The sequence below is a fragment of the Canis lupus genome, chromosome 6, assembly GCF_011100685.1.
Source record: "Canis lupus familiaris isolate Mischka breed German Shepherd chromosome 6, alternate assembly UU_Cfam_GSD_1.0, whole genome shotgun sequence".
Classification (NCBI taxonomy): domain Eukaryota; kingdom Metazoa; phylum Chordata; class Mammalia; order Carnivora; family Canidae; genus Canis; species Canis lupus.
The window spans coordinates 24,174,886-24,202,030 of record NC_049227.1 but is presented as its reverse complement, the minus strand read 5'-3'; the positions used below and the strand labels follow the sequence as shown (position 1 = coordinate 24,202,030).

The 27,145-nt window shown below is 37.1% G+C and overlaps 1 protein-coding gene across 12 annotated transcripts in view; it reads left to right on the top strand.

The window, feature by feature from the left end:
* The window catches only part of LOC479817 (ATP-binding cassette sub-family A member 3-like), a 136,050-nt gene that overhangs the window by 19,713 nt on the left and 89,192 nt on the right, over nt 1-27,145 (top strand). For all 12 annotated transcript variants that reach the window (XM_038540111.1, XM_038540110.1, XM_038540106.1 and 9 more), the window contains 6 exons: nt 2,621-2,880; nt 18,935-19,051; nt 19,393-19,510; nt 23,952-24,125; nt 24,832-25,010; nt 26,002-26,136. In XM_038540111.1, coding sequence (XP_038396039.1) covers nt 2,621-2,880; nt 18,935-19,051; nt 19,393-19,510; nt 23,952-24,125; nt 24,832-25,010; nt 26,002-26,136 — 983 coding nt within the window. The remainder of the gene's footprint in view (nt 1-2,620; nt 2,881-18,934; nt 19,052-19,392; nt 19,511-23,951; nt 24,126-24,831; nt 25,011-26,001; nt 26,137-27,145) is intronic.

Here is a 27,145-nt window from a genome sequence, read left to right as displayed (position 1 = left end):
TAAATGCAATGTAGAATCCTGGATGGGAATAGAAAGAAAAAATGGCACTAGGGAAAAACTGGTGAAATCCAAACAAAGTTTCTATAAATTAGAAATTGTACCAATTCAATTTCTTAGTTTTCACAAATGTACCATGGTAATATAAGATGTAATATTTGGGAAGCTGGGTGCAGGATATTAACAATATTTCTCAATCTTTTTTTCATTATTGCCCTTCTAGGGAATCATTTTAGACATTTTTTCCCTAAGTACATTGCCTTCATTAAAGTTTATTGCCACAGACATACTACAGATCTGTTTTATGTGCTATGGCCTGCTTGAAGCTATAGCTGTTGAGAATGCATGGTATATAGGACTCTGTATTATTTTTGCAACTTTTCTGTAAGACTACATTTTTTTACAAAATAAAAAGTATATTTAAAAAACTCTCCAAGCCAAAGTAGCAATAAAAGTGAAGTTTCTGAATCTGATAAAGTACATGTGTTAGAAATTTGTATCTTCCTGGTGAAATATTGAACATTTCCCCTAATAAGAATGAAGTAAAGATGTTTGCTGTCATCAATTCTTTTCAGCATATTACTAGAAGTCCTAACATATCCCAAAAAAGAAATGAAATAAAAGGTACAGATTTTGGAAAGAGTGAAATTATATGAAGTTGACAGAATCATGTTAAGCAGGTGATTCTGAAGATGTCCACAAAAAAGTACTACATATAATATGTAAATTTAGCAAATACCCAAGATAGAAAGACAGTATACAAAAACAAATTATAAATCTACACCAAAAACAACAAAACGTTTCTGAGAGAAAAATTTAAAAGACCTTAACAAATGATGAAACACCTACATCTCATTGGTTGGATGATTCAAAATTGTTAGAAGGCAGCTTCTCCCTAGTTTGATCTATGTTAGCAATATAGTGATAGAATCCTAGCAGTCTTTTAAAAAAAATGGCAAGCTCATTATAAAATTTATATGGAAATACAAAGGGTCTAGATTAGTAAAAAAAAATCTTGGAAAGGAATGCCAATGTTAAAGAACATTCAAGACTTCTTATAAATCTACATAATTAAGACATTGCTCTATTAGGTGTAAGGATGAACAAATACATCAATAAAAAGAATGGAGTGTCTGGAAAGGACTCATGTACATACAGTCATTTGATTTTTCCATGAAGGCTCCAATATGATTCACTGGGGAAAGGAAATCTATTTGAACAAATTGTGATGGAATAACATGGTATTTAGTTGGAAAAAGTGAATCTTGATCACCAACTCATCTCTATACAAAATTAGTTAATTAACAAAGTTAATTAACAAAATGATCATAAGCCTAAATGTAAAAAATGCTTCCACAACAAAATTTATGAGAATATCTTCATGAATTTGGGGCCAGTAGTGATTCATTAAGACAGAAAAAGTATTGCTATAAAAGTAAGAAACAGACAAATTGAACTTCATTAAAAGTAAATATTTCTTTAAAAAATAAGATTTTATTTATTCATGAGACAGAGAGGGAGAGAGAGGGGGGTGGAGTCACAGGCAGAGGGAGATGCAGGCTCCTGATGTGGGACTCGATCCTGGGACTCCAAGATCACACCCTGGGCCAAAGGCAGGCGCTAAGCCCCTGAGCCACCCAGGGATCCCAAAAGTAAATATTTCTGCTTATGTGAAAGACCCTATTGAACAGTAAGCCAAGATCCCGAGGGGAGAAAATGTAATACAGATTCCATTCAAAATCAATAAAAAACTTATATAGATGAGTAGAAAATTGTTTTTAAATGACATGGCAATGCCAGACTTTGATAAAAATTTTTAGGTGTTTGCTCATTTTTATACTAAACGTATGTAACAGAAACTATTTACATAATGCCACAGATCCAAGGACCACATTGAGCAGTTCTGCTTTAGTGGACATCAGCTCATATAACTCGGTATGAACTTCACTTAAGTTTTCAAATGTCAGAGGTACCAAATTAAAGTCTTTACCTATGCAATAGTTTATTCAATTGCAGAAAGCAGCTCTGTAATTTCATACAATATTTTACTTTCTAAGAAGCTGGGAATTAGGATCCTTTTAAAAAGAATCTAAAAAAAACATAAATGAATAAATAAAAAGCAGAATCAGACCTGTAAATACAGAGAAAAACTGATGATTGCCAGAGAGGAGGAGGGGATGGGCAGAGTGGGTGAAGGGGAATGGGAGATACAGGCTTCCAGTTAAGGAATAAATACGTCATGGGAATAAAAGGCACAGCATAAGGAATATAGTCAATTGTATTGTAATAGCATTGTATGGTGACAAATGGTATCTACACTTGTGGTAAGCATGGCATAAGGTGTAAACATGTTGAATCACTACATTGTACACCTGAAACTAATGTGACATTGTGTGTCAACTATACTCAGGTAAAAATTTTTTTGAATAATAAAAAAGTATTTATTATGTATTTGCATTGGGAAACATAACAGCTGCTCTGTGAAATTTAGCTTATAACAAGGGCCTCTTTACAAGAATTAACTTTGTTGTTTGTTTTTGATATACTTTAATTACCTTTCTCTTTGTTCAGTTCAGCTATTTCTTGTTCTGTTGTACTTAGCAATCCTTGTTTTCTCGTTTAGGGTATATCACTGAAGGGTTCCTGGTTATGCAGCATGCCTTGGATCGGGCCATCATGAAATACTATAACCACACGGCTACACGAAAGCTATTTCAAGACGTCACTGTCTTTGTTCAGAGATTTCCATATCCAGCATATTCTCATGATTACTTCTTTACCTTTTTTGGTATTTTCATCCCTTTAGTAATCTTATTTATCTTCTCTATGAATCATCTTACCCTCACTCAGGCTATTGTGTGGGAAAAGGAAAACAGATTGAAGGTAACTCTACTTTTCTTGCGGTAAATAGAACTTCTGTAGAAAAAGTTGGGTCTGTAGCATAAATTTTTGTGGAGACTTGGATTATTTTTACACTCTCAGCGCTGGTAGATGGTTATGTTTCACTAGCAGTCAGAAAGTAAGCACTTATTTCTTTTGGGAGTTTTCTCAAATTTTGTTTTTATTGAAATTCTTCAGTTTATCTCTAGAAGATTACAAGATTATTACAAATAGAATTTAAATGCCAAATGCTCTAAAATCTCTCTGAAACAGGTGAGTTGCAAAAAAAGTAATCCACTGGGCTTGTGGAATTGTCTTGATGAATTTAGATACAAGTAAATTTCAAGATTGAGCACTGGGTGTTATTCTGTATGTTGGTAAATTGAACACCAATAAAAAATAAATTTATTATAAAAATAAAAAATAAAAAAATAAAAAAAAGATTCTGTAATTCTGTGATTAGTTTTTCTAATTTCTGATTTTTTTTTCTCTAAATGTCCTCTTATAGTCCCCTTCAGAATTTCCGTGTCTGGGTAGAGACCAAGTTGTTTTATGGCCAGACTCTTTGCAGTTCAAAATATAGTCATTTAACCAATTATTAATGTTATATATATGTTAAATATATATTACATATTTATAATTAATATATAATATATTAAATATATAGAGAGGGAGAGATGATTTATATACTTATATATAATTGATTTATTGCTTAATTTGTTTCAGGAACTTTATAAATCATAGATTTGAATTCTACGTCTATTATTTGTTGACTTTGAAATGTCGTATAACTTTTCTAGCTTTTTTTGTCAGATATAAGTTGAGTACAATTACTAATTTGCAAGGTGGTCATGATATTAAGCTAGGTATTATGTAAAAAATCATCACTATCAAAGCACCTAGGCCTGAGATTGTGAAGTGTCAAGGAGGAAAACATGTTGAATGTTTGGTACATTTCCAGGCACCTAGTAATCCCTCAATAGCTATTAGATGTGGCTGTTAACATCAGCCATCTCTCCATTTCACTAGTTTCCTCGTGTCATCGTGAATCATGTCATTTTCTCTCTTCCCTTTCTTAGTGACCACACCACTTCACAGATCAGTCCTACGTTGTTTCTTACCATCCACCTCTTCTCACTCAAGGCTCTTGTCACAAGTCTCACCACCCCTCAGCTGTCCTCTGAATTAACCTTGCACATTGTTGCTAGAGTAATTGTCCTGTAACACAAATGACTATAAACAAAATTTAAGGATGAATGTATCTTTGCTCTCTGCTGAATAAAATCCACTTAAGCATATACATTTTCTTATATTTGGCCCCTACCTACTCTTCACCTTGTTATCATTGTTGTTTATAAAGATAATTTAAATGCCAGTTGCCCTCAAACATCTCTGGAATAAAGAGAGCTACAAAGAAATAATCCTGTGAAATTATGTCTAGATGAATTTGGATACAAATCAATTCCAAGATTTTGTGATTCCGTGATTTAAGAAGTTTTTTTATGGCAGTATTGTTTTTTGGGATATATTTTTTATTGGAGTTTGATTTCCAACATATAGTGTAACTCCCAATGTTCATTCCGTTAAGTGGCCCCCTCGGTGCCTGTCACCCAGTCACCCCATCCCCCTGCCCACCTCACCTTCCACTATCCCTTGTTCGTTCTGAGTTAAGGAGGCACTCATGTTCTGTCACCCTCTCTGATATTTCCCACTCATTTTCTCTCCTTTCCCCTATAATCCCTTTCACTATTTTTTATAGTCCCCATATGAATGAAACCATATAATGGTTTTCCGTCTCTGATTGACTTACTTACTCAGCATAATACCCTCCAGTTCCATCCACATCAAAGCAATGGTGGATATTCATAATTTCTAATGGGGGAGTAATATTCATTATATACATATACCACATCTCCTTTACCCATTCATCTATTGATGGACACCGAGGCTTCTTCCACAGTTTGACTATTGTGAACATTGCTGCTATAAACATTGGGGTGTGGGTGTTCTGCTGTTTCACTGCATCTGTATCTTTGGGGTAAATCCCCAGCAGTGCAATTGCTGGGTTGTAAGGTAGCTCTATTTTTAACTCTTTGATGAACCTCCACAGAGTATTCCAGAGTGGCTGCACCAGTTCACGTTCCCACCAACAGTGCGGGAGGGTTCCCCTTTCTCCACATCCTCTCCAACATTTGTTGCTTCCAGTCTTGTTAATTTTCACCATTCTCACTGGTGTGAGGTGGTATCTCATTGAGGTTTTGATTTCTATTTCCCTGATGGCAAGTGATGAGAGCATCTTCTCATGTGCTTGTTGGCCATGTGTAGGACTTCTTTGGTGAAATTTCTGTTCATGTCTTTCACCCATTTCATGATTGGATTGTTTGTCTCTTTGCTGTTGAGTTTGATAAGTTCTTTATATATCTTGGATATTAGCCCTTTTTCTAATGTCATTTGCAAATATCTTATCCCATTCTGTAGGTTGTCTTTTAGTTTTCTTGACTGTTTCTTTTGCTGCGCAGAAGCTTTTTACCTTGATTAAGTCCCAATAATTCATTTTTGCTTTTGTTTCCCTTGCTTTCATATATGTATCTTGCGAGAAATTACTGTGGCTAAGTTCAAAAAAGGTGTTGCCTGTGTTCTCCTCTAGGATTTTGATGGAATCTTGTCTCACATTTAGATCTTTCATCCATTTTGAGTTTATCTTTGTGTATGGTGTAAGATAATGATCCAGTTTCATTCTTCTGCATGTGGATGTCCAGTTTTCCCAGCACCATTTATTGAAGAGACTGTCCTTTTTCCAGTGGATAGTCTTTCCTGCTTTGTCAAATATTAGTTGACTATAGAGTTGAGGGTCCATTTCTGGATTCTCTATTCTGTTCCATTGATCTATGTGTCTGTTTTTGTGCCAGTACCACACTATCTTGATGATCACAGCTCTGTAGTACAACTTGAAACCCGGCATTGTTATGCCCCCAGCTATGGTTTTCTTTTTCAATATTCTCCTGGTTATTCTGATTCCACACTAATCTTAAGATTATCTGTTCCAACTCTCTGAAGAAAGTCCATGGTATTTTGATAAGGATTGCATTGAACGTGTAAATTGCCCTGGGTAGCATACACATTTTCACAATACTAATTCTTCCAATCCATGAGCATGGGCTATTTTCCCATCTCTTTATGTCTTCCTCAGTTTCTTTCAGAAGTGTTCTGTAGTTTTTAGGGGTTTTTTTTTTACCTCTTTGGTTAGGTTTATTCCTAGGTATCTTATGCTTTTGGGTGCAATTGTAAATGGGATTGACTCCTTAATTTCTCTTTCTCCAGTCTCATTGTTAGTGTATAGAAATGCCACTGATTTCTGGGCATTGATTTTGTATCCTGCCACATTGCTGAATTGCTGTATGAGTTCTAGCAATCTTGGGGTGGAGACTTTTGGGTTTTCTATGTACAGTATCATGTCATCTGCGAAGAGGGAGAGTTTGACTTCTTCTTTGCCAATTTGAATGCCTTTTATTTCTTTTTGTTGCCTGATTGTTGAGGCTAGGACTTCTAGTACTATGTTGAATAGCAGTGGTGAGAGTGGACATCCCTGTCATGTTCCTGATCTTAGGGGAAAGGCTCCCAGTGTTTCCCCATTGAGAATGATATTTACTGTGGGCTTTTTGTAGATGGTTCTTAAGATGCTGAGGAATATTCCCTCTATCCCTACACTCTGAAGAGTTTTGATCAGGAATAGATGCTATATTTTGTCAATTACTTTCTCTGCATCTATTGAGAGGATCATATACTTCTTGTTTTTTCTCTTGTTGATGTGATCTATCACTTTGTTTTAGGAGTGTTTAACTACTCTTGGATCCTGGGGATAAATCCCAGTTGATCATGGTGAATAATCTTCTTAATGTACTGTTGGATCCTGTTGCCTAGTATCTTGTTGAGAATTTTGTATCTGTGTTCATCAGGGATATTGGTATTTAATTCTCCTTTTTGGTGGGGTCTTTGTCTCATAAAATGAGTTTGGAAGTATTCCATCCCCTTCTATCCTTCGGAACATCTTTAGTAGAATAGGTATTGTTTTTCTTTTTTTTTTAATTTATTTTTTATTGGTGTTCAATTTACTAACAGACAGAATAACCCCCAGTGCCTGTCACCCATTCACTCCCACCCCCCGCCCTCCTCCCCTTCTACCACCCCTAGTTCGTTTCCCAGAGTTAGCAGTCTTTACGTTCTGTCTCCCTTTCTGATATTTCCCACACATTTCTTCTCCCTTCCCTTATATTCCCTTTCACTATTATTTATATTCCCCAAATGAATGAGAACATATAATGTTTGTCCTTCTCTGACTGACTTACTTCAGTTTCTTCTTTAAACATTTGATAGAATTCCCCTGGGAAGCCTTCTGGCCCTGGACTTTTGTGTCTTGGGAGGTTTTTGATGACTGCTTCAATTTCCTCCCTGGTTATTAGCCCATTGAGGTTTTTTAATTCTTCCTGTTCCACTTTTGGTAGCTTGCGGTTTTCTAAAAATGTGTCCATTTCTTCTAGATTCCCTAAGTTATTGCTGTATATCTGCTCATAATATATATTTTTTAACTTGTTTGTATTTCCTTGGTATTGGTTGTAATATTACCTCTTTCATTCATGATTTTATTAATTCGAGTGTTTTTTGTTTTTAAAAGGGCTGGCTAATGGTTTATCTATCAATTCTTTCAAAGAACCAACTCTCAGTTTTTTTTAATAAAATAATTTTTTATTGGTGTTCAATTTACCAACATACAGAATAACACCCAGTGCTCATCCCGTCAAGTGTCCCCCTCAGTGCCCGTCACCCACTCACCCCCATCCCCCGCCCTCCTCCCCTTCCACCACCCCTAGTTCGTTTCCCAGAGTTAGGAGTCTTTATGTTCTGTCTCCCTTTCTGATATTTCCCACACATTTCTTCTCCCTTCCCTTATATTCCCTTTCACTATTATTTATATTCCCCAAATGAATGAGAACATACACTGTTTGTCCTTCTCCAATTGACTTATTTCACTCAGCATAATACCCTCCAGTTCCATCCACGTTGAAGCAAATGGTGGGTATTTGTCGTTTCTAATGGCTGATGTTCTACAGTTCTTCTGGTCTCTATTTCATTGAGTTCTGCTCGAATCTTTATTAACTCTATTCTTCTGCTTGGTGTAGGTTTTACTTGCTGTTCTTTCTCCAGTTCCTTTAGGTGTGAGGTTAGCTTGTGTATTTGAGGTTTTTTCCCAATTTTTTGAGGGATGCTTGTATTGTGATGTATTTCCTTCTTAGGACTGTGTTTGCTGTATCCCAAAGATTTTGAACGGTTGTATCTTCATTCTCATTAGTTTTCATGAATCTTTTTAATTCTTCTCTAATTCCCTGGCTGACCCATTCATCTTTTAGTAGGATGCTCTTTAACCTCCACCTGTTTGAGTTTCTTCCAAATTTCTTGTGATTGAGTTCTAGTTTCAAAGCATTATGGTCTGAAAATATGCAGGGAACAATCCCAATCTTTTGGTATTGGTTAAGACCTGATTTGTGACCCAGTATGTGGTGTATTCTGGAGAAAGTTCCATGTGAACTTGAGAAGAATGTGTATTCAGTTGTGTTTTGATGCAAAGTTCTGTATACATCTGTGATGTATGTGTGTCCAGTGTATCATTTAAGGCCCTTGTTTCTTTGGAGATGTTGTGTTTAGAAGATCTGTCATTTGCAGAAAGTGACGTGTTGAAGTCTACTATTAGTGTTTTATTATCTAAATATGTCTTTACTGTGGTTATTGATATACTTGGCAGCTCCCACATTAGGGGCATAAATATCATGATTGTTAGGTTCTCTTGTTGGATAGACCCTTTAAATATGATATAGTGTTCCTTTTCATTTCTTACTACAGTCTTTAGGATAAACTTTAATTTATCTGATATGAGGATTGCTACCTCAGCTTCCTTTGAGGACGATTTGAATGGTAAATGGTTCTCCAATCTTTCATTTTCAGGCTGTAGATGTCCTTATGTCTAAAATGAGTCTCTTATAGACAGAAAATAGATGGGTCTTGCTTTTTAATCCAGTCCAATACCCTTAATCTTTTGATGGGATCACTTAGCCCATTCACGTTCAGAGTAACTATTGAAAGATAATGAATTTACTGTCATTGTATTACCTATTCAGTCCTTGTTTTTGTGGATTATTTCTTTGGGCCTCCTTTTTCTTTTACAGGGTCCCTTAATATTTCTTGCAGAGCTGGTTTGGTGGTCACATATTCTTTCAGTTTCTGCCTATCTGGAAGCTCCTTATCTCTCCTTCTATTCTGAATGAGAGCCTTGGTGGATAGAATATTCTTGGCTGCATATTCTTCTAATTTAGGACCCTGAATATATCCTGCCAGACCTTTTTGGCCTGCCAGGTCTCTGTGGAGAGGTCTGCTGTTAACCTAATACTTCTTTCCATATAAGTTAGGGATCTCTTGTCTCTCATTGCTTTAAGGATTTTTTCTTTATCTTTGGATTTTGCAAGCTTCACTATTAAATGTCGAGGTGTTGAATGGTTTTTATTGATTATGGGGGGGTCCTCTCTATCTCCTGGATTTGAATGCCTGTTTCCTTTCCCAAATTAGGGAAGTTCTCAGCTATGATTTGTTCAAATATGCTTTCTGGCCCTCTGGCCCTCATGGTGATTTCTGGAACCCCAATTATATGTAGATGCTTCCTCTGAGGCTATCATTTATTTCCTTTAACATTTCCTCATGGTCTTTTAATTGTTTTTCTCTTTTTTCCTCTGCTTCCTTGGTTTCCATCAACTTGTCTTCTGTGTCACTCACTTTTCTTCCACCCAATTAACCCTTTTGTTTAGGATCTCTAGTTTGGATTGCATCTCATTTAATTGATTTTTAATTTTAGCCTATTAGGTCTAAATTCTGCAGTCATGAAGTCTCTTGAATCCTTTAACTTTTTTCCAGAGCCACCAGTAGCTTAAAATTTTGCTTCTGAATTGGCTTTCTGTCATCGAATTGTAATCCAAATTCTGTAAATCTGTGGCAGAGAGTACTGTTTCTTATTCTTTTTTTGGGGGGGGGTGAGTTCCTCCTTTTAGTCATTTTGCTCAGTGTAGAGTGCCTGTGTGAGTGGTTGAGTCAAGAATATCAAACACGACCTAGGTAAATTTCACCCCCGATGATTGTGATGAGGTCAGAGACCTGCAATTGAAAAGAAAGATCAGAACGAAATTAAACAAGAGGACCACTAAAGAGAAAAACAAATTTTAAAACAATGTAGTAAAAAATAAAAGCCCAAGAATCCCAAAGAAGAAGAAGAAAAAGAGAGAAAAAGCAAAAGTAAAGAGGAAAAAAAGAAAAAAGAAAGGAGAAGAAAACAAAAAAAGGAGGGGGACTCGGAGATAGTGGTGGTGACGAAGTTGTAGTGGAGGGAGAATGTAGTCTACCTGAGGATCCTAGAATGCGATCCTCTTGGTTCTGAGTATATTAAGTTCTGTATGTTAGAAGATGACCAGTCCCAAATTTATATAAACAAGAAATACTTGTAGAGAGCCCCAGCATTGTCCACAAAAACATAAATGAGATAAAACAGGGGCAGACTGGGAATGAAGAGAGAATATAATCTCACAGAGTGAACCAGCATGGTATACCACTTGGTTCTGGGTGCATGCTGGTCATGTTTTAGAAGGTATTAACTTCTGCCATTGTAGAACAAAATGAGGCAGAGAAAACAAAGAACACAAAACAAAACAAAACAAAAACATGTATATCTCCCAAAAATAAGTTGAGTATGTTGAAGGGAATCCTGAAGTAAAAAATCTATCTAAGACATGTAATTATAGAAATATGAAAGTCAAAAAGGAAGCAACTTAAAAATTAAGAGTGGTAAAAGATTGTAGTTAGGGTGGGAAAAGAGAAAAAATGTTGGAAATTTATAGTCTGATATAAAAATTAATTGTACTGGTAAAAGGAAAAAAATGGAGGGGTATCCTTTGGTTCTATATACTGTAAATCCCTGACTTCCTCTGGAGCTTTCCAGTGCTGCTTGGTCAAGGATATGCTCTTCCCCTGTTCTTCCAGCTGGTCTTCTCGGGGAGGGTCTGCCGTGCTGATTCTCAGGTTTGTGTACTTGGCGGAGATGCCCCACCCCCGCTGGGTGCTGGGCTCAGTGGGAGCTGTTTACCTTGGAGGCCCCTGCTCCCTGGCGGTCCCATCTCTCCCAGGCAGAGGGTGAAACAAGGAGGAGCAACCACAATGGTGGCGGCCAGGTCTCCAGCTCTGGAGTCAGCTTCCCACAGTAACTAACGCAGTCTCCCAGTCCGCAATGGCCTAGATGCTCCCGGGCCGGCAGGGGGGCTCTGATCTGCACAGCTCGGGGGCGCCCAGCAGCAGGAGAGTCCTCGCTGTCTCGTGCCCTCCCCATCTCCGCCTGTCCTGGGGGGAGTGCAGGATCATGGGCTGTGTCCGCTGGCTTGGCGCCCTGGGATCCAGGGCTCTGCGGTGCTGGAATCACGCTTCCGGGGTTGCGGCTGCCGAGACACCTCTGTCCAGAGCTGCCCGCCTAACCGACTGGCTTCTCCCCGGTGCCGAGTGCTCATGGCAGACCTTTACCAAGGTCAGCCCTCGGTTCGTGGTGCGCTTTCCCCTGGTGCACTTCCTCTATTAGTGACTCCAGGAGACTGGAGGCTCCACTGCCCCTCCTGCAATTCTGCCCAGTTTCCCTGCTGAGCACTTTTCTGTCCGGGAAGAATCCAGTGCAGAGTTTTAAAAGTTCTTGCTTCTCCGGGGCTGGGGTTTCCTGTCCTGGAGGCTCTCGCCACCTGGCCTTAGCTGGGCTCCTCGCGGTGCCCCTCCCCAACTTGATTCATTTTTATTTCATTTTTTCCCATCTTCCTACCTTGTTAGAAGTGAAAACTCTTCTCTCTGTAGCTTTCTGGCTATTCTTTCTTTAAATCTCAGGTCGAATTCATAGGTTTTCAAGATTGTTTGAAAGTTATCTAGGTAAGTTGGTGGGGCCAGGTGAGGTGAGGACCCTACTCCTCCACCATCTTTCCTGAATTAATCTCCCTTTATGGCAGTATTGTTGATACACAGGGTTCTATTAGTTTCAGCTGTACAGCATAGTGATTGGGCAGATTTACATCTGCCCAGAACAAGTGTGACTACCATCTGTCACCATGAAATGCTATTACAGTACCATCGACTATATTCCCTATGCTGTACCTGTCTTTCCCCTTACTTACTCATGTGATAACTGGAAACCTGTACCTCCCAGCAACTCCTCTTCACCCATTTTCTCATCCTTCCACTCTCCTCTCTGGCAATCATCAGTTCTCTGTATTTATGGGTGTCTTTGTTTTTGTTCATTTGTTTGTTGTCCAGCTATAGAAGAATGAATAAAGAAGATGCTGTATATAGATACAATGGAATATTACTCAGCCATAAAAAAGTGAGATCTTTCCATTTGTGACAGCATGGATAGACACAAAGGGTATTATGCTCAGTGATATAAGTCAGAGAAAAGACAGTTACCATATGATTTCACTTATATGTAGAATCTAAAAAAAATTGTGATTTTTTAAACCAATTTCTGATTGCTGAAAAAAAAAATTTTAAATGACCTCTTATAGTCCCTTCCAGAATTGTTTTTCACTGAGAACAAGAAAACATAATACCTTTCCTCCCAGCCAAAACGAATGGCCTTTTTTGAAACTTCCTTTATGTTTATGTTTCCTCTGACTGTAATGCTTTCCTCTCTGTTTTCTGATTGGTGAAACACAGTTAACTTACTTGTCTCAGGTGTTATAGCTGCCATCTCCTTATTGATTATCTCTCTTTAATTCTCTATTATAATTTAACACTTCCTTCCTTTGAGTCCCCAGAAGATGATATAGAAATGTCATGTTATGACTTAAAATATTTATATTTCATTTTTCAAAAAAATTTCATTGAAGTATAGCTACATATACACAGAAAAGAGTACAAGTCATGAGTGTATGTGTTTTAATCCATTCAGGCTACTCCAACAAAAATATCAAAATATATATGGCTTATAAACCATAAAAATTTATTTCTTTTAGTTCTGGAATCTGGAAAATCTAAGATCAAGGTGCCAGCAGATTCAAAATGTCTGATGAAGAATCCACTCTGTGATTCATAGATGGCACTGCATCACCGTCTCCTCATTTGACAAAAGGAATGCGAGCTCTCTGGGGTCTCCTTTATGAGGGCACTAATCCGATTCATGAGGGCTCAGTCCTCATCACCTAATTATCTCTCAGGTGCCCCACCTCAAAGTGCTATCACATTGGGAACTAGGTTTTCAATTTAGGAATTTTGAGGAGACACTGACATTCAGACGATTGTAGTAGAGTTGAATGGGTTATCATATAGTATGCCCATTTTATCATGACCCCATAAGAAATAAAACCATGCCAACACTCTAGAAGTCTGTTGTGTTCCCCTCAAAACATTTCCCCCAAAGTATACACTAACCTGATTTATAATATTATGACTTAGTTCTGTCTATCCTGTACTTGATAAATGGAATCATGGTGCTGTATTATGTTGTGTCTGTGTCATTCTCTCAGGTGAATTTGTACCTGTAGTTCATTTATATTCATTGAGTTACATAAGTATAACTCAGTTTAAGATTCCATAGTATAACTGTCACAATTTACCTATTCTCCTTTAGTGTTTGGAGTTTGGGTATTATAAATAATGCTTCTATTAATATATCATACATTTTTTCCTGAATGTTAGAGTATGCATATTTAACTTTATAGTCCCAAAGTTTGCCAATAAAGTTTTAACAATTTCCACTTCCATTAGCAATGTATGAAATTTCTGTTTGCTCTTTATTTCACCATTTTTTCCCTAATTTTATCTAATTTTCTAATATTTTCTTATTTTCTGGAAGTGTATTGGCCTCAAAAATGTAGAAATCTTTTACTCTTCATTGTTTTAATTGTATAAATCTTTCTCCTCCTCGGCTAAGTTTATTCCTAAGTATTTTATTCTTTTTGATGCTATTGTAATGGAATTGTTTTCCTAATTTCCATTTTAGATTGCTCATTGGTATAGAAGTTCAACCGATTTTTGTGTGTTGACTTTGTATTCTCCTACTTTGATGAGTCACTTATTAATACTGACATTTTTAGGCATGGAATCTGGTTTGCATGTAAGATTGTCTCATACTGCAAACAGAGATACTTTTACTTCTTCCTTTCCAATTTGGATGCCTTTAATATATTTTTTTCCTAATTGCTCTGGTTAGAATTTCTAATACTATGTTGAATAGAAGCAGTAAAAGCTAGCATCCTTGCTTTTCCCTTGATCTTAGGTAAAAAGAGTATGATGTTAACTGTTATTTTTTTAAATGACCTCTGTTGGGCAGCCCTAGTGGCTCAGTGGTTTAGTGCCGTCTTTGGCCTGGGGCATGATCCTGGAGACCCGGGATCGAGTCCCACCTCGGGCTCCCTGCATGGGGCCTGCTTCTCCCTTTGCCTGTGTCTCTGCCTCTCTCTCTGTCTCTGTGTCTCTCATGAATAAATAAATTAAAAATCTTCAATAAATAAATAATAAATGACCTCTGTTAGTTGAAGAAATGCCCGTCTATTTCTAGTTTGTTGACTGTTTTATCAGTTTTGAATTTCTGCATCAATCGAGATGATCATGTGTTTTCTCTGAATGTGGTGTACTATATTGATTAATTTTGTATGTTAAACCCTCCTTGCATTCCAAGAATAGGTCATATGTGATCATGATATATAATTCTTTCAATATGCTGCTGAATTTGGTTTGGTACTATTTTGTTGAAAATTTTTGAGTCAGTATTCATAAAGGATAATGGTCTGTAGTTTATTTTCTTGTGTATCTGACTCCTGGACTTATGAGTTCCCTCCTCTTCAAGTTTTTGGAAGAGTTTGAGAAAGGATTATTGTTTATTCTTTTTGAAAAATTTGGGTTTTATTTTGCTTTATTTTTTGCATACATACATGCACACAAGAAAGGGAGAAGAGAGGGGTGGGGCGGGGAGTGGTAGAAGGGAGGGAGAGAGAATATTAAGCATGCTACATGCCCAGTGTAAAGCCTGACTTAGTAGCTCAATCTCACAACCCTAAGATTATGACCTGAGCCAAAACCAGGAGTTGGATGCTTAACTGACTGAACCACCCAGCTGCCTCTTTGAAATATTTGATAGAATTCACCAGTACAGCCTTCTGGTCCAGGAATGTTCTTTGTTGGAAGTTTTTGATTAGTGAGCTCTTCAGATTTTCTTTCTTCAAGATTCAGTCTTGGGAGACTGTGTTTCTAGGAATTTGTCCATTTTGTATAGGCTATCTCATTTTTTTGGCATACAGTTGCTCATAGTATGCTTTAATAGATTATTTTTATTTCTGCAAAACCAGAAGTAGTGTTTTGGTTTTAGTAATTTGAGTCTTCTCTCATTTTTTTAGTCAGTCTAGCCAAAAACTTGTCAATTTTGTTGATATTTTCATATAATTCACTTGTGATTTCATTGACTTTTTATTGGAGTATAACTGACATGTAACATTTTATTTATTAGTTTCAGGTGTGTAATATGATTCAATATTTGTATACATTGTGAAATGATCACCATAAGTCTAGTTAACATCGGTCAAACTATAGTTACAAAATAATTTTTTTTCTTGTGATGAGGACTTTTAAGATCTACTCTCTAAGCAACTTTCAGATATGCAGTGTAGCATTATTAACTATAGTCATTATGCTGTCCATTAAGTCACCATGACTTTTTAATCTTATAATGGAAAGTTTGTACCTTTTGGGCCCCTTCACCCATTTAGCCCATTCCCCCTTTTCCACCTTTGGCAATCACCAATCTTCTCTGTATCTATGAGCTTGAAGGTTTTGTTTGTTTGTATTCCACGTTTAATTGAAACCATAGAGTAATTGCCTTCTCTGAGTTATTTTATTTAGCAAAATGCCCTCAAGGTCTGATGTTGCAAATGACATTTTTATGGCTGAATAGTATTCTTTTGTGTGTGTGTGTGTGTGTGTGTGTGTACACACACATACATACATATATGCCACATCTGCTTTATCTATCCATCCATCAGTGGACACTTAGGTTGCTTCCATGTCTTGACTATTGTGAATAATGCTGTAGTGTATATATAGGTACACATATCATTTCAAATTAATGCTGTTCTCTTTAGATAGGTACCCATAACTGGAATTGCTGGATTGTATGGTAATTTAAATTTTTAATTATTTGAGGAACCTCTATACTTTTTTCCTTAGTGGCTGCACCAATTTACAATTTACATTCCCATTAGCAGTGTACAAGGGTTCCCTTTTCTCCACATCCTTACCAACATTTTTTTATTTCTTGTCTTTTTGATAACAGCCATTCTAAAAGGTGTGAAATGATATCTCATTGTGGTTTTGATTTGCATTTCTCTGATTCTAACTTATGTTGGGCCCCTTTTCATGTACCTGATGACCATCAGCATGTCTTTGGAAAAATGTCTATTCAGTTCCTTTGCCCATTTTTGAAACAGATTGATATTTGCTATTGAGTTGTAGGATATTAACCTCTTACCAAATATATGATTTGCAAATATTTTCTCCCATTCGGACTTTTATTGTGTTGATGGTTTCCTTTGCTCTGGAGATTTTTGTTTTGATATAATCCCCTTTGTTTATTTTTTCTTTTTTTTTTCCTGTGCTTTTGAAATTAGATCCATAAAATCATCACCAAGACCAATCTGAAAGCATTTACCACCTATGTTTCCTCCTGGTTTTATTTCAGGTCTTAAATTAAAGTCCTTAATCCATTTTGAGTGTTTTTTTGTGTGTATGGTTTCATTCTTTTATATACAGCTATCCATTTTTCCTTCCATGATTTATGGAAGAAATTGTCCTTTTCCCATTGTATATTTTTGAGTTGTCATAAATGAATTGGCCATAAATGTGTCAGTTTATCTCTGTGTTCTCTATTCTGTTGCATTGCTCTATTGTCTGTTTTAATGATGGTACTGTGCTGTTTTGATTACTATAGCTTTGTAATATAGTTTGAAATCAGGAATTGGAATTCCTCCAGCTTTTTCTTCTTTCTGAAGATGGTTTTGCCTATTTGCGGTCCTTTGTGGTTCCCTACAAATTTTAGGACTATTTGTTCTATTTCTGTGAAAAATAACATTGGAATTTAATGGGAATTGCATTGAATCTGTCTATTGCTTTGGGTAGTGTGGACATTTTGTCAATATTAATTTTTCCAATCCACAAGTACAGTGTATATCTATTCATGTTGTCTTTGATTTCTTTATTCAATATCTATCTTACAGTTTTCAGTGTACAGGTCTTTCACTTCCTTGGTTAAATTTACTCCCAAGTATCTTATTTTTTGATGCATTTGTAAATAAGATTTTTTAAAATTTCTCTTTCTAATAGTTCTTTATTAATGAATATAAATTCAATACATTTTTGTATTTTGATTTTGTATCTTCCAACTTTACTGAATTTGTTGATGAGTTCTAAGAATTTTTTATTGGAACTGTTATAATTTTCTATGAATAATATCATATCATATGCAAATAAATCTGACTTGCATCCATTATTTCTTTTCTTGCCCAATTGCTGTGGCTAGGACTTCCAATAGTATGTTGAATTAACAGGTTGTAAATGGGGTATCTTTCCTACAGTTATATTTCTTATAATTTCTTTCACTAAAGAACACTAAAACAGTGTTTTAGTTTTCAGTGTAGGAGTATTGCACTACTTTTTAAAAAAGATTTATTTATTTTAGTGAGGGAGAGCAGAGGGAGAGGCAGAGAGAGAGAGAATCCTAAAGCAGACTTCTCGTTGAGTGGAGAGCTGGATGCAGAGCTTGATCTTAGGACCCCAAGATCATGACTTGAGCTGAAACTAAGAGTTGGTCACCAAACAGACTGAGCCACCCAGGCACCCCAGAAGTCTTGCATTTCTTTTGTTAAATATACTTTGTCATTTTTATTGGTTAATAAGACTTACTAAGAAAGTCTGGTTGTAGCATTGATTGCTAGGAAACTTAAAGGGGCCCATTTATCCCTATTTCTGTCCCCTGTGCATAATAAAGTGGGCCTGTGCCCATTTTTAAGAACTTTGGAAACTATGCAAGTCCTAAAGATCCTAACATTCATTCATTCATTCATTCAACAAACATTTGTTAAACTCTTTGTATGGGCGAGGCAGATACAAATAGGCAGATATAGTCTTTGCCCCCTAATCTCAAAGAGCTTAAAGTTACAGTAAAATTCAATAGAAATATTTTAATGTCTTTTTTTAAGATTTTATTTATTTATTTGAGAGAGAGAGGGAGAGCACAGAGGGAAAGCAAGAGGGAGAAGTACACTCTGCTTTGAGCAGAAAGCCCGACATGGGACTCCATCCCAGGACCCTGGGATCGTGATCTGAGCTGAAGACAGATGCTTAATTGACTAAGCTACCCAGGCACCTCAATAGAAATATTTTTAAAAGCCTGTGAAGACTCATGCCACCCATTTGAATCTTATTACTGGTCTTCTACATTATATTGTTACCTAAACTTTTTGAATGCTCTTTTGTTAACATTTGAAATACCAAATATTTCTTTAAAGAATATAATCCATAAAGATTATTGCTAAAACTAAATATCCTTCCTTATTTTTATCATATTTTTGGTATTTGCTTCTATCTTTTGTAATTGAATTAAAATATATTTTCATTTTTAATGCTCTCTTGAAGAAAGCATAATAAATAGAAAGGGGATATTAATCTAAGCAGTTTATAGTTTTATTTAAGCATTTTTCATGCCTGAACAGTATCAGGTAAATTATTGGCGAGAGTCATCTCTGGGCTTATAAGCATCACAGACTGCCACATGCTAGCTGAATAATTTTAATCAAGTCATTGATCTCCTCCTCTATAAATTAGACATGATAATATTTCTTATTTAACCAATTTTGGTTGTGGTGGAAATAAATTAGATAATCTTTGTAAATGAATTTTGTATAATTATATTGTTTTATATGATGTTTGGTTTGTGTTAACTCTCTCACAGGAGTACCTACTCATGATAGGACTAAATAATTGGATGCTCTGGGCTGCCTGTTTCTTCACATTCCTCTCTTTATATTCAGTTATCATCCTTTTGATGTGCATGATTTTCTTTGTCAAGGCAAGTGTCTAATTCACTGTAGTATGCTATAGCTAAACTTTGAGAGGAAAACAGATATATGGTGTGGACTTAATGGATTAAGGTTGTCAGGAAGTGAACACTTGCTTGTTGTTGACTCCACTCTGGAAACACAGGGGCTACTTAGTCTTTCAGCAAAATAAACTTTAAGTCTAGATGTATGGACTATTTGTAATTAATGAATTGTTTACTCATATCCCTGAGGTTTGTCATTAGTTTCACTAGTACTATTAAAATATTTAAAGATGTTTTCTTTCTCTTCTTTTGTTTTGCTGTGATGACATTTAGAGTGTGGCTAACTGGCTTCCTGTTTGTTTTGTTAGATAGATCCTGCGCCAATCATCCAGTACAGTGATCCATCTCTTATCTTCATCTTTTTACTATGTTTTGCCATCGCCACAATATTCTTCAGCTTTATGGTCAGCACGTTCTTCAATAAAGGTGAGTGTAAAACTCCTGGAAAGATAATTAGTGACTCAGTGGAGATTGTCTTCTTTGCAGAAATGTCTTTTCATGTAGTCTGCCTATTTCTAAACTGGATTTTTTTGGATTTTGGATTTGAGAAGTTCTTTATAGATTTTGGATATTGGCCCTTTATCTGATATTTCATTTGCAAATATATTCTCCCCTTCCATAGGTTTCCTTTTAATTTTGTTGATTGTTTCCTTTGCTGTGCAAAAGCTTTTTATCCTAATGAAGTTCCAGTAGTTCACTTTTGCTTTTGTTTCCCTTGCCTTTGGAGACGAATTTAGCAAGAAGTTGCTGTGAAGGAGCTGAATGATGTTGCCGCCTGTGTTTCCTTCTAGGACTCTGATGGATTCCTGTCTCACATTTAGGTGTTTCATCCATTTGGGTTAATTTTTTTATTGGAGTTCAATTTGCCAACATATAGCATAACACCCAGTGCTCACCCTGCTAAGTGCCCCCCTCAGTGCCCATCACCCAGTCATGCCAACCCCCCGCCCACCTCCCTTTCCACTAGCCCTTGTTCGTTTCCCAGAATTAGGTGTCTCTCATGTTTTGTCACCTTCACTGATATTTTCACTCATTTCTATCCTTTCCCCTTTATTTCCTTTCACTAATTTTTATATTCCCCAAATGAATGATACCATATAATGTTTGTCCTTCCCCGATTTATTTCACTCACTCAGCATAATACCCTCCAGTTCCATCCATGTTGAAGCAAATGGTAGGTATTTGTCATTTCTAATGTCTGAGTAATATTCCATTGTATACATAGACCACATCTTTATCCATTCATCTTTCAATGGACACCGAGGCTCCTTCCACAGTTTGGCTATTGTGGATATTGCTGCTATAAACATCGGGGTGCAGGTGTCCTGGCATTTCATTGCATCTGTATCTTTGGGGTAAATCCCCAGCAGTGCAATTGCTGGGTTGTAGGGCAGTTCTGTTTTTAGAACTATTTTTAGTTCTATTTTTCCTCTTTGAGGAACCTCCACACAGTATTCCAGAGTGGCTGCACCAGTTCACATTCCCACCAACAGTGCAACAGGGTTCCCCTTTATCCACATCCTCACCAACATTTGTTGTTTCCTGTCTTGTTAATTTTCCCCTTTCTCACTGGTGTGAGGTGGTATCTCATTGTGGTTTTGATTTGTATTTCCCTGATGGCAAGTGATGCAGAGCATTTTCTCATGTGCGTGTTGGCCATGTCTATGTCTTCCTCTGTGAAATTTCTGTTCATGTCTTTTGTCCATTTCATGATTGGATTGTTTGTTTCTTTGGTGTTGAGTTTAATAAGTTCTTTATGGATCTTGCATACTAGCCCTTTATCTGATAGGTCATTTGCAAATATCTTCTCCCATTCTGTAGGTTGTCTTTGAGTTTTGTTGACTGTCTCTTTTGCTGTGCAGAAGCTTTTTATCTTGATGAAGTCCCAATAATTCATTTTTGCTTTTGTTTCCCTTGCCTTTATGGATGTATCTTGCAAGAGTTGTTGTGGCCAAGTTCAAAAAGGGTGTTGCCTGTGTTCTCCTCTAGGATTTTGATGGATTCTTGTCTCACATTTAGATCTTTCATCCATTTTGAGTTTATCTTTGTGTATGATGTAAAAGAATGGTCCAGTTTCATTCTTCTGCATGTGGCTGTCCAATTTTCCCAGCACCATTTATTGAAGAGACTATCTTTTTTCCAGTGGATAGTCTTCCCTGCTTTGTCGAATATTAGTTGACCATAGAGTTGAGGGCCCACTTCTGGATTCTCTATTCTGTTCCATTGATCTATGTGTCTGTCTGGTTTTGTGCCAGTACCACACTGCCTTGATCACAGCTTTGTAGTACAACTTGAAATCTGGCATTGGGATGCCCCCAGCTATGGTTGTCTTTATCAATATTCCCCTGGCTATTCGGGGTCTTTTCTGATTCCACACATATCTTAAGGTTATTTGTTCCAACTCTGTGAAGAAAGTCCATGGTATTTTGATAGGGATTGCATTAAACGTGTAAATTGCCCTGGGTAACATTGACATTTTCACAATATTTATTCTTCCAATCCATAAGCATGGAATATTTTTCCATCTCTTTGTGTCTTCCTCAATTTCTTTCAGAAGTGTTCTATAGTTTTTAGGGTATAGATCCTTTACCTCTTTGGTTAGGTTTATTCCTAGGTATCTTATGCTTTTGGGTGCAATTGTAAATGGGATTGACTCCTTAATTTCTCTTTCTTCAGTCTCATTGTTAGTGTATAGAAATGCCACTGATTTCTGGGCATTGATTTTGTATCCTGCCACACTGCTCAATTGCTGTATGAGTTCTAGCAATCTTGGGGTGGAGGCTTTTGGGTTTTCTACGTACGGTATCATGTCATCTGCAAAGAGGGAGAGTTTGACTTCTCCTTTGCCAATTTGAATGCCTTTATTTCTTTTTTGCTGCCTGATTGCTCAAGCTAGGACTTCTAGTACTATGTTGAATAGTAGTGGTGAGAGTGGACATCCCTGTCATATTCATGATCTTAGGGGAAAGGCTCTCAGTGTTTACCCACTGAGAATGATATTTGCTGTGGGCTTTTTGTAGATGGCTTTTTAGATGATGAAGAATGTTCTCTCTAACCCTACACTCTGAAGAGTTTTGATCAGGATTGGATGCTGTATTTTGTCAATTGCTTTCTCTGCATCTATTGAGAGGATCATATGGTTCTTGGTCTGTTTTTTTTTTTTTTTACATTAAGCCTTTAATTTTTTTATAAATTTATTTTTTATTGGTGTTCAATTTGCCAACATATAGAATAACACCCAGTGCTCATCCCATCAAGTGCCCCCCTCAGTGCCCGTCACCCAGTCCTCCCCTTCCACCACCCCTAGTTCGTTTCCCAGAGTTAGGAGTCTCTCATGTTCTGTCTCCGTTTCTGATATTTCCCGCTCATTTTTTCCTCCTTTCCCTTTGCCATCAACTTGTCTTCTATGTCAATCGCTTGTTCTTCTACCTCATTAACCGTCATCGTTAGGAGCTCCAGTTTGGATTGCATCCCATTAATTGATTTTTAATTTCTGCCTGATTAGATCTAAATTCTGCAGTCATAAAGTCTCTTGAATCCTTTATGCTTTTTTCCAGAGCCACCAGTAGCTTTATAATTGTGCTTCTGGATTGGCTTTCTGACATCGAATTGTAATCCAAATTCTGTAACTCTGTGGGAGAGAGTACTGTGTCTGATTATTTCTTTTGTAGTGAGTTCTCCTTCTAGTCATTTTGCTCAATGCAGAGTGGCTGAAAACAAGTTGTACTGGAAAAAGGAAGGAAAAAGGGGAAAAAAGGGGGGAAACAAACAAAAAAACAAGGAGGGCGTGTCCTCTGATTCTGTATACTGTAAGTCCCTCAACTTCCCCTGGAGGTTTCCAGCGCTGCTTGGTTAAGAACTTGCTCTTCCCCTGTCCTTCCAGCAGGTCTTCTGGGGGAGGGGTCTACTATGCTGATTATCAGGTGTGTGCACCTGGGGAAGCTGCCCCGCCCCTGTCAGGTGCACACGGTTCAGTGGGAGCTGTTTATTCTGTGAGGCCCCTGCTCCCTGGCGCCTACTCAGTCCCAGGCACAAGGTGACATCAGGAGGAACAACAACAGTGGCGGTGGCCAGCTCTCCAGCCCTAGAGTCAGCTTCCGCAGTCACTACCATAGGCTCTCAGTCTGCAGGGACCTGGATGCTCCGGGGGCGGAGGGTACTGATATGCACCCGGCGGCAGGAGCGTCCTTGCTGCCCTGTTTCCTCCCAGCCTCTGCCTGTCCTGGAGGGAGCACTGGATCCTGGGCCGTGTCCCCTGGTGCTTTGGGCTGTGGGGCCTGTGCTGCTGGAATTGCGTTCCTGGGGCCGCGCAGCCCCCTCTGCCCGGAGCTGCCGCCTGAGCCCCTGGAGTGCTCCCATGGCCCCGCCTGGCATGCTCCAGCCATTTAGGGAGCTCGGCCCACAGTGTGTGGCATGCCCTTCCCTGGGGCACACCTCCTCTGTTTGTGACCTAGTATCATGACATAGACTGAATCTCATAGTATCTGGAAATACAATCTAGATATTTTCTGATTATGTCAATAATAGTATTTACATTTGTAATTTTTTGTGCTGAATGATAATGAATATGTAAAATTTCCACTAAGAGTTATAATATTCATGGTTACTACATTATAGAATGATAAATTCCAGAAAAATTAGTTACTGAGATGTTTAATTTCAGCCTTTTGTTTATTCAAAAAATGCTTTTGAGCATCTACTAAGTGCCACACATTGTATAATGGTAAGCAAATGGTGAATAAAACCAATTTCTGTTCTCACTGTGCTTATTTTATTACACTCTTTCAGTAACACAAAGATATTTGTAGTTTAGGTGTTTGCATGTTCCTTAAATTGACCTTATGATTTCTTTCTTTCTTATTTCCAGCACATTTTGCTGTTTCTGTTGGAGGTTTCATTTATTTTGCTACCTACTTTCCATTTGCCACAATCTCTACAAACTTTGGACAAATGACATTCACCCAGAAGCTAGCTTCTTGTCTCAGCTCAAATATTGCAATGGCACTGGGAACTAAATTCCTAGTCAAGGCAGAAATGGAGAGTGAGTATTTACTTTGTAAATTTGGCCATATTCTCATAAGATATTCACAGTTTTAAAATTGATTAATATTGTCAAACTGTGCTTCAAAAAATTATATTACTTCCTACCACCATCTGTAGTACATGAATGCTTCCACATTCTCTCTGTAAATTTACTCAAGTCTGTTAGTGCCTTTCCCTACTCCATTCGGAGTTCCTGGCTGCTGTTTAGTGCTAGGAGAGGAAGCAAAACAGGTCTGCTTTTAATAACTTTTTGTCTTCCTTTTTTCATCAGTGCACCATCTATGCAAAAAGTCTTCTAGTCTTCTCTCCTGTAGATAGATAGCATTTATCCCTGCATTTCAATGATTTTGGTTTTCTAAAATTATATTTTCAGTGAACATTTAGCATGAAGAGGGGTGGACAGAGAGGAGACAGTGTCTTAACCCATAGGTTTGCTTATTTTTCTCTAAGTTTATATTCCTGACTTAGTGTATTTTGGTTTTGTTTCACTCATAACTGATTCTTTGTGGCATGCTAGGAAGCATTTTACATGATTACTTGCTCAGATGTCCTAAATTCTAATGGTATAAGAAAGCAACTGACTGTAATAGGAATCTCTATAAAATATTAACACCTTTCTTCTTCACTCTTTAATTATGATGCAGATGGATAACTGTTTTAGTGTTAAATGGCACCTAAATTAAATGTCAACTGTTATCTCTTAGAAATTGGAATTAAGTGGAGTAACATCATCTCACCACCCAAAATGGAGGACTTTGACTTTATCCATGTGCTGGGGATGTTTTTATTTGATGCTTTCTTATATGGCCTTGTGGCCTGGTATATAGAAGCTGTCTTTCCAGGGGAGTATGGTATACCCAAGCCATGGAACTTTTTCTTGCTGGTGAGTTCTAATACTTCTGTTACTGAGAGAGGCTACAGCCCTTATAAATATGTATTATAATTTCTATAAAAGCCATCATGAATTGATTTTCCACTCTCTATAACTGAATCAATAGATCAAGTGAAAGAATCATTTTATTTTGTAAAAAGATTTAATTTATTTATTCATGGGAGACACAGAGAGAGGCAGAGACATAGGCAGAGGGAGAAGCAGACTCCCCACAGAGAGCCCAATGTGAAACTCGATCCCAGGACACTGGAATCATGGCCTAAACCAAAGGCAGGGTGCCCTGAAGGAATCATTTTTAATTACTCTGGCCATTCACTGGCCTTTTCCTGATATACTTTAAAGCACCCAGTACATATAACTGTAAATAATCTGTAGATCCTGGCCTATAGCCCCAAACTTTACAAATTCTGAGTAATCTGTCGCATTTTATAGGCAAATATTTCAGAAGCGATTGAACTCAGGTATACAAAAATTAATATAGCATGGGTCTTTGGGTGGTAAAAATAAGAGGTTTAGTTATGTCCCCTATCTGGGCACTCACCACCTGCTTTATATCCTTGTTTAGCACTGATGTCTTAGAGTCAGAGCCATAGCATTTTGAGAATCATGTGTAACTTGCCCTCCCTTCTCAGTCTTTTCTCTTATTCTCATTGACTTATATATTGCTAAGAGAAGATATGACAAAGAATGATACAATACTTTTTGCTAGGACCTCGTTTTAGAGCAATTCTCTTTTGTCCCTCTCTTGGACAGTTTTGGTTTTATTTTTTTTATTATTTTTTTTTTCAGTTTTGGTTTTAGTAGGATAGTTTGCTTTTATGCCTTGGGGATTCAAATTAAGCCAATTAGCTCCAAAATTTAATCCCAAGAAATTTTTAGCAATCCATCTTGGGACAAAAAGTAACAGGCTAGAGTATTTTCTAAAGCATCATTTTTCAATACCATTGCAGTGATTTCGCTTTTATTACCTCCCTTTTTTTAGCGCTCTCACTGGTTTGGGGAAACACCAGAGAGAAAAAAGGAAACAAGGCAATTTTATGAAACAAATGAAAGCAAGTATTTTGAAGCAGAACCTACTAATTTGGTGGCAGGTATCCAAATCAAACATTTATACAAGGTATTGCTTTTTTCTTGTTGGGACTGAAATTTAGTTTATAGTTCATTGTAAGTGATTATTACCAGAAATGCCAAGAAAAAGATCACATACTAATAAAAAGTCATGGCCATACTGTTTACTTCCTTTGAGAAAGATCAAAATTAAATTTTTTCAATATGTGATAAGAAGTTACATCTTTCTCCTTCCTCCAGAATAGATTCAGATTTTCTATAAACTATATGGTATCTTCCACAAATGCTCTCATTTTAAAAAGTAGAGTCTATTGGAGATGAATAATTTGAGTATATGAACATTAATTTCTGTTCACAAATGTTTTGCATTTATCTGTTATGCAATCTCTCCTCTGTCAAGCAGTTCATCAAGGAAGGACTTTTGAATCTCTTAATTTATCTCCACCAATAGTAGGCATGTAGTATTCAGGTAAACTGTACATTGGCTGGCATTGCCTCTCAAAGGTCTACCTAAGCTTAGTTTGAACTCTTAAGGAAGCCTTAGGAAACCCAGAGCCCTCCCTGCAAATTCAGCCTCAGGAAACCCAGAGACCTCCCTGCAAATTCAGCTAATTTTGGAGATGTGTATATAAATCAACAAAACAAAACAGCCTACTGAATGGAAGAAGATACTTGCAAATGATATATCTATTAAGGGGTTAATATCAAAAATATGTAAAAAAAAAAAAAAAACCTTATACAGCCCAACAAAAAAAAAAGAAAAAAAAAGAAAAGAAACAATCTGATTTTAAAAATGGGCAGAGGACCTGAATATACGTTTTTCCAAAGATGGCCAAAAGACACATGAAGGGATGCTCAGCATCACTCATAATCAGGGAAATGCAAATCAAAACCACAATGAGATACCACTTCATACCTGTCAGAATGGGTAAAATCAAAAACACAAGAAACAAGTGTTGGCAGGGATATGCAGAAGAAGGAATCGTCATGTGGGAATATAAATTGGTACAGCCACTGTGGAAATGGCATGGGGGTTCCTCAAAAAATTAAAAGTAGAA